Source organism: Nicotiana attenuata, unplaced genomic scaffold (assembly GCF_001879085.1).
Source record: "Nicotiana attenuata strain UT unplaced genomic scaffold, NIATTr2, whole genome shotgun sequence".
NCBI lineage: Eukaryota > Viridiplantae > Streptophyta > Magnoliopsida > Solanales > Solanaceae > Nicotiana > Nicotiana attenuata.
The window spans coordinates 113,836-126,734 of record NW_017673160.1 but is presented as its reverse complement, the minus strand read 5'-3'; the positions used below and the strand labels follow the sequence as shown (position 1 = coordinate 126,734).

The 12,899-nt window shown below is 33.7% G+C and overlaps 1 protein-coding gene across 1 annotated transcript; it reads right to left on the bottom strand.

The window, feature by feature from the left end:
* Positions 1-572: 572 nt before the first annotated feature.
* LOC109215601 (protein NRT1/ PTR FAMILY 6.3-like) lies at positions 573-5,965 on the bottom strand. Its single transcript, XM_019379704.1, has 5 exons — positions 5,738-5,965; positions 4,996-5,173; positions 4,782-4,821; positions 3,558-4,129; positions 573-1,833 (listed from the first exon to the last, which is right to left on the bottom strand). The coding sequence occupies exons 1-5, from the start codon at positions 5,853-5,855 to the stop codon at positions 957-959; spliced, it is 1,785 nt and encodes a 594-aa protein (XP_019235249.1). The 5' UTR covers positions 5,856-5,965; the 3' UTR covers positions 573-956.
* Between the last annotated feature and the right edge of the window lie 6,934 nt (positions 5,966-12,899).

Genomic DNA, 12,899 nt, shown 5'->3' with positions numbered 1-12,899 from the left:
GGCATCTTATGACCCAAGGCCAGATTTAGTACTGTTATAAGCAGATCAACTTTGCTAATATTGGTGTAGTGAAAAAAATGGATAGCTTCTTCATACAAGCTATAACTCTATCATGGAACCCTAAATCTTCACTGAAAAATGATCAAATGGGGTATGTCCACTTCAGAATCATTAATCCCAAAAAGACGAATATTGTGGTGTTCTAACAGCAGCAGATATCAAACAATGCAAGAACTTGATGAGCAAAATTCGCTGACCGAAAAAAAAAGAAGAGAAAAAACGAAATTGTTAAACAGGAGAGGAATCCCTCTTATTGTAAGCTCTTCTTTTGCTCAAACTTGTATTAGAATGAGACTCATACTACATGTAATTCTGAAGGCTAAGGTATATATCCTCCTCCGTATAATATTCTTTTGGATTATTTCATAGGTAGGATTTTCGTCAAACTTCCACCACCACATGTTAATATAGTCTGAGTGATGGATTGAATAAAAAAAAGATAAAAGAAAGAACGATAAAGAAAATTTGTTTGACATGGAACTAATTAGATTTGAGGGGAAAAGAGAAAAGAGTCAGATAGAAAGCAAAACAAAAGGTTTCAAATATCATGAAACCCTTGTGTTGCATTACTTTACATTATTGTGGTATACAGGTACAAAATCTAAAGCAAGACTTTACAGGAATGTTATTAAGAAGAAAAGGAAAAATGAAAAGAGCTCTATTACCTTAGTTCTGTCCCATTCTTATGCACATATAATTAAAAACAAGGTTATGTTACATAACTCTTTCAATAAAGAGTTTTTACAAGCTCAATCAAAGAAGGCAAAAGTTAAAGCCAAAAAAAATTCATTTTTTTTATTTTTTGTTGATGGTGGAGCATATCCAGTGCAATCGAAGATAGACGCACTGTTTTCAATAGACCCTATGTTGTTGATGTTGTAGTGGTTTATGACTTTTCAATGACAAACCGGTCCATCATCTTCCAATTCAATTCCCATTTCAGCAAGTCTCTTCTCCTTGTACACATATTTTCTTGAAAAGTACAAGAAAAACATCAAATTCAACACACTCAATATAGCCAAAAGCCAATAGAAATCATATAACCTCCCTTGGTTCAAATTATCAGCTAGCCATGGATTTGTTGTCCCAGTCACAATATGCACAATTGTAACCAATATTGAACTAAAGAAAAATCCCAATGCAAGTGTACTCAAAAATAGCCCTGTACTCATTGTCTTCATCCCTTTAGGACATTCTCTTAAGAAAAAATCAAGTTGGCCAATATATGTAAATGCTTCACCTGCCCCAACTAGCAAGAATTGCGGAACTAGCCAAAATACAGTCAATGGAATTGTAGCATTTGCATCATTGGTCAATCCATGCAAATGTGCAACTTTTAGCCTCTTAACCTCCGTTAGGGCAGCAGCAATCATGGCCAAAATTGAAAGGACTAACCCTGTGAAAATTCTTTGTAATGGGGTAAGTCCATGAGGTCTATTCATGAAACGACGACAAATTGGGACGATAATCCTGTCGTAGAAAATTACGGTCAAGAGTATACTTCCGACGAAAAATACTGTGAGTGAAGCAGGTGGAATTTCAAAGGTTCCAATGTGACGATCCATTGTTGTAGCTTGTGACACTGAAAATGTTGTCATTTGTGCATAGACAGTCCAGAACATAATAGTTGTGGCCCAAGTTGGTAACATTCTGATTAATAATTTTACTTCTTCAACATCGGTTAATGTTGCTAATTTCCACTTGTTGATTACCACGTTATTGCCATTAGATTCAAGGTCATGATCTTCCTTAATTGCTGCCTTGTCCAAGAATCTGCAAAAGATAAGACAAAAGCATGGTCAAAACTATGACCTACGTATATTGGCGGAACTAGGATTTGAAGTTTAAGGGCTCGTTTCGTACGAGAAATAAGGGATAATCAATTACGAGATAGTGTTATTTTATCCCTATGGGGTGGAATAATAATTTCGGGATAACTAATTCCGAAATAATTAATCCTGGATAACTTATTTCTCAACCAAACAACCCCTAAGGGTTCTTAAATTACTATCGAACCTACATGCAATGTCCTTTAAATCATTGCTATTTTGGTTTTAAAAAAAATTCTAAAGTTTTATGTGGGGAATGTGCAAACTTCATTATATTCTTTATCACAATATCGAACGAATTATGACTTAAAAAAAATTTAACTTGTATTCATGCCAAGTCACTGACAATGTAAAGAATGTTTAACCACGTTGAATCATGTCGTTTGTTTTATTTTCGAAGTGAATAGTTTCACTTGGTATTCACAATTACATATAATTATCTTTTAGGTTATTCGTTTGTCTACTCCGATTTTAGGGGCAGACACCACCCCCACCCCCACACTCCAAAGCTAGTATACAAAGATACATTCAATAGTTAGTCATATAGCAAAGTATCTCATATAATGCTTTATAGGCTGTCCATTTCAAAATGGAAATAATTTAGATATTTACAAATTGGTTGATGGTTTGTCATCAAAAACTGGCCAACTATATATGGGGATAAGTTCATAGTTTGGCAACAACTTCTCTTTTGCTTTTTATTTTATTTTTGTTTTTAAATAACTATCACCTACTTATTATAGACACCAACTTTGAATTATTATGAAAAAAATTGTAAACAATATAAGTGATCAAGTCAATACTTCAAATAATATTAGTCGCACGTAGAAAACGCTTTTTCTCATTAGTGGCTTATATTAGTCTCCTAGAAACCTATCAATGATTTTCCTTGGTCCAAATTTTTCATGATTTAAAAATGAATCTTCTTTTTACAAAAAAGAAGAAATAAAGATAAAAAGAGAGAATCTTTACTATACAAGATTCAACTAGGGTAATGTCTATCTATCTAACTTTTAGAATTAGGACTCAATCATCTTGACTCGTAAAAATAAACACTAGTAATTAACTAACCTTCTATCATACGTTAAATTATGTTGATACTGTAAAAAAATCTTTATAGTATGAGTAGGATTAATGTTAGCTTTGTATTTTCTTATTCTTATGTTTCTATTACTGCATGTTATTTCCTTCGCTTCCGTTTTCTTATTATCTTGCGGTTGTTGCTGGTTTTTATTTTCCTTACTTGAGCCGAGAGTTTAAACAACCTTTCGACCTTCTCAAGGTAGGGGTAAGGACAAGGGCGAAGCTATGTTGGCCCAAGGGTGGTCAACTCAACACCCTTCAGCGAAAAATTATACTATGTACAAGGTAAAATATTACTTATTACTAATTAAAAAATAGACTTTGAACACCCTTGTATAACCCACTGGGAAAGGGTGTTCAAAATTTGAACATACTTATTAAATTTTCTGGCTTCGCCATGCACACACACTACCTTCTCTAGATCCTACTTATTAAGTTATACTGGTTTATTGTTGTTGTTATGTACTATCAGTATTTATAATTAAAATTCTTATATATTTAGTGATCTGATAGTGTAAAAATTATTTACATGAAATGTCAACATATATAAAGATAAACTAGAAAAATTAGTAGATGAAAACTCACCGGTATTCCTTGCTATGAGGCAACTTTTGCTTGCTTTTTTTATTTCCTTCACCAAAAATATCATCAATTTCAAAGAGAAGTGAAGAATCTGAAGGCAATTCCAAATGCCTTTTTTTCCAAGCAGCCACAATAACTGAAGCAATTTGTGTCAATGGACTGCCCATAAGTTTCTTGAACCTATATTTCCTTGTCCCAAATAAGAACACAACAAGTGCAATAACAATAGCACATGCACATATTCCATAACCCCACTCTCGCCCCAAATTATCTTGAATATACACCAACACAGTAACTGCACCGAGCGAGCCTACATTAATAAAGAAAAAGAACCAATCGAAGAATTTTATCATTTGTCCCTTTTCTTTTTTGTCTGAATCGTCGAATTGGTCGGTACCAAAGCCGGAGACGCTCGATTTTAGCCCGCCGGTGCCAAGGGCCGTCATGTATAGGGCAATGTATAGGACCATAAGTTGTTTGCTATTTGCGGGGATGCATGATGGGCTACCAACTTGTTCACATTTTGGTGGTCGTAGGCTTGGGATTATGGTGGAAATGGTCAAGATTGTAACACCCTATTCATCATAACAAATGACAATTTTGGTTAGATTTGCCAAAAATCTTCTATACTATCTGGTGATAATTATTATTTAATAACTGTCCATAATAAGTGAAATCAGTAACTTAGGTAATAAGATAATAACCTACGGCAAGAAGTTAAAATAAATTCCATCAAATTTTTATATTGTCAGTATGTAAAAGTTAAATTCTTTAAATTAATATTATTATTTCTTGAAACTGAATTATATATACTAACAATGTAAAGATTAATATTTTTTTTATGTGTGAGAACTATAACTAGTGTAATGAATAAATGTTTCTTCCTCCTCTTTCCTCTTTGGAGAATCATTATTAGTCTTCTTCTTCCTTGTTCAATTTTCCTCTTCGCAACAAATTAACTAGACCAAGTGTCATTATTTTTAATTTTTCTCATTTTCCCTTTCTCGAATTTCCTCTTCACATCAATTTTGATATGACTGATTTTTGAATGTGATTAGACTTCATCTCCCTCTTGACTCATACATTTAATTTATGCTATATAGTCTTTCATGAATATTTCGAGTCTCCTCATCACAGATTCTTTAAAAAAGTACATGCATCAATTTCAATCTCACATATATAGTCTTTCATGAATAAGGAAAAGAATTAACAAGAATTGACACTTACCATTGCTTGAACAGTGGCAAAGATACCAATTGTTAGATACCTGCAAAAATTAAGATAAATAGAAAAGATGTTAACAAAAAAAACAAAAAATCCAAATGAAGTTCCAGCATTTAAAGTATGCATGTCCGAATTGTCAGTCCAACTTAAGACGTTTGACTCTCGAAATTTGAACTGTATCATATAAATTGAGACGGAGAAAGTATAATACACGAACCTTCCGAGAAAAGTATCGGCGACAAAACCACCAAGTAAAGTGAGCATGAAAGAAGTTCCAAGAAAATTCGTAACATTGTTGGCTGAAGAAGCATTCCCTAAATGCATAGTTCCAGTCAAATATGTCACCAAATTTACAGCAATCCCTAGTGTTGTTAGCCTCTCCACAGCTTCAACACCTATAATATCATTATTGGAAAAACAAAGAAAAAAATATCAAAGAATAGAAAGTCTAAAAAAAGAAGAGAAGGCAAAGTTTTGTGAACAAACAAAACCCTATACACACTTAGAGCACTTCTTTCAATATATCCATACTAAGACTAGAGTGAGCGGGTCGAGGTCTAACAAAGGTATACATCTAATCGCCAGGTAATTAGGATGCAAATCAACTCCTTATATAGAATGTGCATCAACATATTCAACGAAGCATCTAGTATGGCAGATAAACTACTTTCTTATTTTCATGACTTGAAAATCCTCCATCTATTAGCATACCCGCATACGGGCAGTTAGACTAGTACTTCATCCTCAATCAATATCGCAATATTGGGTTGTTCTCTGATTCGACCAGAAACGATATACTTACTCACAATAAGACTATCCCTTCCCGTCTAATCTCGCCATTTTTTCTTATTAAAGCCACTTTGAGATGTCGGGGTTTGACATGGACCCCTACCTTATCCTGCCATTTATAAATTTGACCGGAAATAAAAGAGAGTAGAGAAGGAAAATTAAAGTCGCACCTAAAATCATTGCACCACTAGCCCAACCACCAGAGGAGGATCTAAGGGCTGGTCTGCCTTTGTAATCCCAAGCATCTGGTAAAGCTTTTGAATCTTGTTGTGTCTCAGGAAGTGCCATTTTTGCAACTTTTCTTGCACTTTTGCCCACAAAATTGGACCCAATGAGCAATGAGAAAAAAAGGTTAATACGGAAAAACTAGAAGAAGATTGGTGGTACACAGACCATTGCAGATTCAATTGATTCCATAACCCTTTTATAGCCATGGCATAGGGGCAACTCAATTGCATTTTTAGCCATTTTCTAATACACAAAAATATTTTATTCCACATGGTCCACTTTCAATGGCAGTAGCAACTCCCCAGGATTGTCTTTCCTTTTTTTACTTTTTTTTGTTGGATGAGAAGTTGTCCACAGCATCAAATGCTACAGAAAATGATTGATTGTAATTTGACTAACTTCCATTCTTGATTATGCACATGAATTCTTACTCTAATTACCTTGTAAAAGTGAATTTGGCATACCTTAAGTATAGTTTTAGCATTTTAATCACTTTTAATAATCGTTGGAAAGTACCTTTTTTGTTTTTTTGTATAATATTGGTCCGTGAGAGTAACATGATGAGTGTGAATTCATACGGTTGATTCAATTTTACTTGGAATTGAGGTGCTGATTGTTATTATTGATGCGATATTCTGGCTGATAATAAAAGTTGTACCTAAATAAAAAGAGTTAATACCCTAAAATTCTCCTTAATTATCATGTTTTTGTCACTTTTCTACTTAAACTATTCAGTGTCCCAGGAACCCCCATAAACTATATTGCCCTTCATATTAAAAACCCTTCATTGCATTCTTAGAGGTGCGTGTAGTACACGCTCCTAATTATTTAAAACACGTGCCATGTAGCACTACACGTGGCTATTTAACTCAGCCTAAAACCCGCCTAAACTATCACCATTTTATCAGTTACCTACTTAAACTATCTGGTGTCCCCAAAACCCCCCTGAACTATATTCCCCTATATATTAAAACCCCATGTTGCGTCTGTCTAACTATATTAACTTATGATTTTTAAAGAGTTTTTTATACGGTTTACTCATGATGTATTACTCTAGGATGATTGATTAATTTTATGAATTTTGGCCAAAATAATATTAAAGCAGTATGTTAATTTTAGGTTTAATTGTGATTGTGCTTTATGCTAAACTCCAATTAAATAAGTCATTTATACTCATTTAGTAGCACAGAAAAATATAAATAAAGGCTTATAGTGTTTCTTAAAAGTCATCTTATATTACATAAAAAAATTACACAAAATAAAATTTCGCAAATAAAAAATCAATTGGCCAACAAATACAATTACATTCTCTAATTCCATATTACTTAAAGAAGGTTCAAGATATTCAACTTTATTCTCTACAAGGTGTTGAGTTTAATAAGAATATTTAAATTGGTATTCTTTCAACAATATGTGTAAGAAATGAAAGAAGACTAAAACAAGAAAGAGAATGAATCATTTCAGAGGAAACAAGAGGAAGAAATTTTTTCAGAGGAAACCCATATGGTGAACTGAAGAAAAAAGGTTAAAAAATGAAGAAGAAGGTGAAAAATAAAGAAGAAATAAAAAAAATGGAAAAATGGTTAAAAAATAAGGAAGAAAGGTGGATATAACTGAAAAATGGAGAATATTTATTAAAAGAATTAAATGTGAAAGAGGGTTAGGCTAATTAGCATTATTTTATGTCATATGAGCCATTTTGATGGCTTTTTTCAGCTGTCACGCGCTCCCAAGCGAGTATTTGCACACGTTATGCCAGGTCAGCGACAAGGGGGTTTTAATACGAAGGACAATATAGTTTAGGGGGTTGTTGGGGACACCGAATAATTTAAGTAGGAAACTGATAAAAATATTATAGTTTAAGGGGGTTTTAGGGTATTAACTCAAATAAAAATCAATCGTAAATAAAAGTCACAAGGGTATCCACTACATCAACCAAGCTAGTAGAGTAAATATTTGTTTTCACTTCAGCACCGATCACATGTTCGTAACCGGTGTCAACTATTTGCTGACACATGTCTTACTTGCTTTTGCTTTCACGTGTCAACTCGTCGAGCATCCACCTGTCATTTCTCAATTTTACCCCATCCAGATAGTTCCCCTACTTTCTAGTGACAAAACTTTGTGTTACCGGGAAGTAGATAAGACCTCTTTTCTTGGCAGAAAAATTCTTGAAAGATTTACGATGATATTCGTTTTAGGCATCGACTAATTTGGATTCACGCCAATAAGACTTATTAAAGAGGAACGCGTTTCATACCAAATTTTTTTAGAGAAACTTTCAGAAACCACTATGTTTTAGTGGTTATTAGCTAGTTGTAGCTACCATTTACTATATTACTTCCTACAGCTATGTTTTCAGATTTTTTAGAGTGTATTCGATGTATTTAAGCTATTGTATTCATGAATACAGTAGCATTTCTAGGCGTGAAACAGGGGATTACAGCTAGACAGACTTTTGTATTCGAGTATATTCGACTGTATTCATGGCGTGAAACATGGGATTACAGCCGGACAGATTATTGTATTCGATTGTATTCACGGCGTGAAACAGAGGATTACATTGTTTTTAAACGGAAAGTGAATAATAGACTCCTAATATAACTCAACAAACTCAATTATAACACACAAAATTTGTATTTCCAGTTATAAAAAAGATTCTCAACCGAAAAATATCCCAAAAATATAGCAATCTTCAGAGAAATTATATAATACACCTGAATACATAAATTATATTAATTAAAAAAATATATGAATACATTCATGGAATATAGAGAGACAGTGAATACAATGAAATACATAGAATACAGCGGGATACATTGAAATACAATGAATACAATGAAATACAACGAGATACATTGAAATACAATGAAAAAAAAGACAGTGAATACAATAAAATACAGCGAGATACATTGAAATACATTGAAATATATTAACAGAAAATTCAAGTTGCTCAGCCCCTAACTCCGTCGTCTTTGTTCAAGAACAACCCTAAGCTTACGTATACCGCAGTGGCAACACCAAGCGCGTAAGCACCAATTGCCGCTGCAACCAATTCTTTTCCATGCTTTACCACCGCACCAACACCAACAATCCCAAAAGCTCCCAACGGAACCCGCTTCAACAGCTCTTTCCCAGCCCCCGAAACGACAGCGTCTGCAAATACCTTCATCGCGAAGTCCTTAAATTCAGTATTCCAAAGCACTATTTCGCTCTCTTTCTCCTCGCCGGCCTGGCGCGTGGAGACAACTTTTATGGCCTTATCTACTTGTAATCGGGTCAGAGGCGATTTGACCCTGTTGGTTATGAGAGGGACGGAGCGATATAGAGAAGCGTGGAGGCGTCCGGAGGCGGAGAAGAGCTGGTAGGGTAAGTAGAGAGAGAGAGAGAGGGAGAATAGATATGGGGTAGGGGATAGGAGAAATTTGAGGGGATAGGAGAGAGAAAAATAATACAAAGCTTACTTTATGGCTTAAGGGTAGGGGGTGACCATAAATAGATATTTGGCTATAAAAAATCAAAAGGTAGCTATGAAATATAATTTTTTAAAATGATATTTATTTAAAATAAATAAGGTATCAACCTTTGCTATAGGAGGTAACTAATCCATTTTTTATTACCGGGGCTCGAGCCTAGGACTCTAATTATTAAGAAGAATTATTGTTGCAACCATGCATATCACAAGATTTTGTAGACTTATCGGAATCTTGAGTGTAAATATAGCCATCAATAATGGGTGATGGGTATCAACATCAGAACATGCAATATAATTTCTATTTGTTATAAAATAATAAAAGAAGAAGAAGAAGAAGAGTAGTGCAGAGAAAAAGTAGAGAGAGAGAATTCTTATTGATATTGGGATGAATTACAATAGAATAGAACCCTCTATTTATAGGGAGAGGTTTACTTAGCCACCAAGTAATACACCCTAGAATCTCTCTAAATATGGACATTCACCATAAATAAAATTCTATTTATAACACTCCCCCTTGAATGTCTATTCAACAGATAATGTGTCTCGTTAAAACCTTAACTAAAATAAAACCCAGTGGGAAAAAAATTCTAGAGAAGGAAAAAGATTACACATATCTAACAGTACGCCTTTTGGTTGCCTCGTTAAAAACCTTGCAAGGAAAACCCAGTGGGACAAAACCTTGTAAGGGAAAAAGAGTACAACGCGTATTAACTCACCCTGATGAGAGCATCAATTCATATCCTTGAGTATTTGCATTCCAATCTTGTGCACCATCTTCAAAAGATCTTTGGTAGAGATTTGATGAACAAATCAGCTATATTAACTTGAATGAATATATTGCACCTTGAAATTATCATTCTTGATAGAGATGGATTGTCTTCATATAATCTTGTTGGAATCGTCAGTTCAATATCTTCACATAGAGGTGAAAACTTTTGCTATCATATTATCATGCATATATTTATAGCAAGATACATTTGTGCACAAATTGCACTGAGGAAGTAGTACTTCAAGATCAAGAATTGTATATGCTTCAAGCGATTTAAATCCTTCAAGGATTGTCATATAAGTCATACAATAGGCTTTAATTAGATGCATATCAAGTTTTCATGTCATGCTAGACAAATAAGATATCGAAAACTGATTGCACATATCATTGGCTTCATACTTTCAAGTATTTGAACTGCAGGTCCAAAACAACATTTCTTTCATATGAAACCAATTCTACTTGAATTGCATCTCTTCTATTTGGCCAATATTTTTGTCTCTGTATTCGACAAACTTAAGATCCTCATCTATACTTAGCGCTATGATAGATGTCTTCGACGAACATTTTATATCGGTTCCAGCTTTATTTTCATAAAGACATGACATAGAGATCTCTTCATTCATATTTTCAGGTACCTGAATCTCTCCTGAGATTTTATGAAGTGTTATGCCATGTGATCTTCTAGATCACTTGCCTCCTTTATTATGATCATTTTGATCATTTTCTCATCTTCTTTATTAAGAAGTTTATTTGAAACCGATCTGTCTATACGCTTTAAGCGTACCATAGACTTTGTCCTTTTAGGACTTAATAAGAGCATTTGCAATGAGAATATAGTTACTTCCTTTGGGTCAGCAAATGCGTTTGGCATGCTTTGCAATATATTGCAAATGAATTATCTTTTATGAACTTCAAGTTCATATTATCTTATTCGAGGATCTAGATGTACAAATGATAATTCATTCCACATAACTTTTGCTCAATTGTTTATCTTGTCTCCCCCTCATGTTAGAAAAACTAACTTGCTTCCTCAATTTTGAAAATCCATCTTTGTGCGTTATGGTGTTAATCAAAATATACACCGCACATCAATAATAATAAGATGAAATTATTTGGTTCCTGACCCTGAACCACTTGTAAGGGGAGAAAATAATATACTTTGGTATATAACGTATATCAAACTGATATAGATAACTTTGTTCTCATAAGCAATTGTTTAGCTATTAAGTAGAGGCACTTAATAAATTATTTTGCTAAATAAAGCAATTGTTCTCATAAGCAATTGTTTAGCTATTAAGTATAATTGGCTCTTGTAGAGTTCTCAATTAATTTTATAGTACCACATATTCATCAACACCCATATGGTGAATATCACTTTTAAAGAGAAAGTTATACCATTATGGTTATGGTCAAAATTATATGCAAGATCTGTTTCTTGCATTACCGTTGTCTTTTAATAATCACAATGCCAAAATATTTTGGCGTACAATAGGTACGTGACCAATGACCATTCATGCCATAATAATGACATTATTTCTTATATCATCTCAAACCTCCTTCTAGAGGTGAGTGTGGTATATTCACTACCACTAGCACGTTCATATTCCTCCAAGAATGAATATGTATTCATAAATCAGATGTTGTCACATTCACATCATGAATGGACCATAATCATCTATATGTGCTTTACGAAATTTCATGTCAAATCGATGACAAATATTATTTTCACAGAGTGAAAGATTATTTTGAGAATCCTTATTGTTCTCATTACCACAATGATGACGATTATAATTTCGTCTATTGCCACGTCCACATCCATTAATACATTTATAGTAGTAATTTTATCTTCTTTCAGACTTATCACATACTGCTATCACATTCTCTTAGGGGAATGAGAATGGAGCAAATTCAATGGGACGGGTTTCCACTTTTTGTGCCCATAATCATACATGACTTTGATCATGGCAAGACATAGAAATTTTACCACTTCAAGTGGTTATAATTTCTTACAAACTCCATTAGAGTTATAATCAAACTTTGTTGTCTTTGCTTGTATATAAAATCAAAGTATAGAATAAAAGAGAAAAATACAGTAAAATACTTACCTTAAATCCAGAATTTAATCATGAAGGAAGTTTATGGAATAATTGACAATCATTATGCTCAATCCCAAAGCTTCTACTCAATTGGTTAGAGTCTCGTGCTGATAACGTGTTATAAAATAATAAAAGAAGAAGAAGAGTAGTGCAGAGAAAAGTAGAGAGAGAGAATTCTTATTGATATTGGGATGAATTACAATGGAATAGAACCCTCTATTTATAGGGAGAGGTTTACTTAGCCACCAAGTAATACACCCTAGAATCTCTCTAAATATGGACATTCACCATAAATAAAATTCTATTTATAACACTATTACATTTGTATACAGAAGAGTAACTTTTTTGATCCCAGGAAATTTGCAACTAAACGTTAAAGCTGTTGTATAGAATTAATTGCATGGCCAAAGAAAACATAATAATAATAGTAATAATAATAATAATTGTAACGACCCAATCGGTCGTTTTGCTTTTAGAACCCCGTTCCCCCAAATAAAATTTCCCGCGCTTGTTTTACCTAGTTTACGACCTGCAGGGATGGTTGGTTCGAGATTTGGAAGAATTTGGGTTGATATATGCTCATTTGTTCCTTAAGATTTTCTTAAAAGACTAAATTTGAATTTGGTCAATTTTCTTAGTAAACGGGCCCGGATTCGTGTTTCGACGGTCCCGGAGGGTCCGTAGGAAAATACGGTACCTGGGCATATGCTCGGAATCGAATTCCGAGGTCCCTAGGCCGAGTAATGAATTTTTATTTGAAATTA

What these genes read in the sequence shown, in the direction of transcription:
- LOC109215601 (XM_019379704.1), bottom strand. Translation starts at nt 5,855, where the DNA reads ATGGCACTTCCTGAGACACAACAAGATTCAAAAGCTTTACCAGATGCT. An exon ending in GCCGATACTTTTCTCGGAAG is followed by an intron (nt 4,822 to 4,995) that starts GTTCGTGTATTA and finishes TAATTTTTGCAG; the next exon opens with GTATCTAACAATTGGTATCT. An exon ending in TTGCCACTGTTCAAGCAATG is followed by an intron (nt 4,130 to 4,781) that starts GTAAGTGTCAAT and finishes TATGATGAATAG; the next exon opens with GGTGTTACAATCTTGACCAT.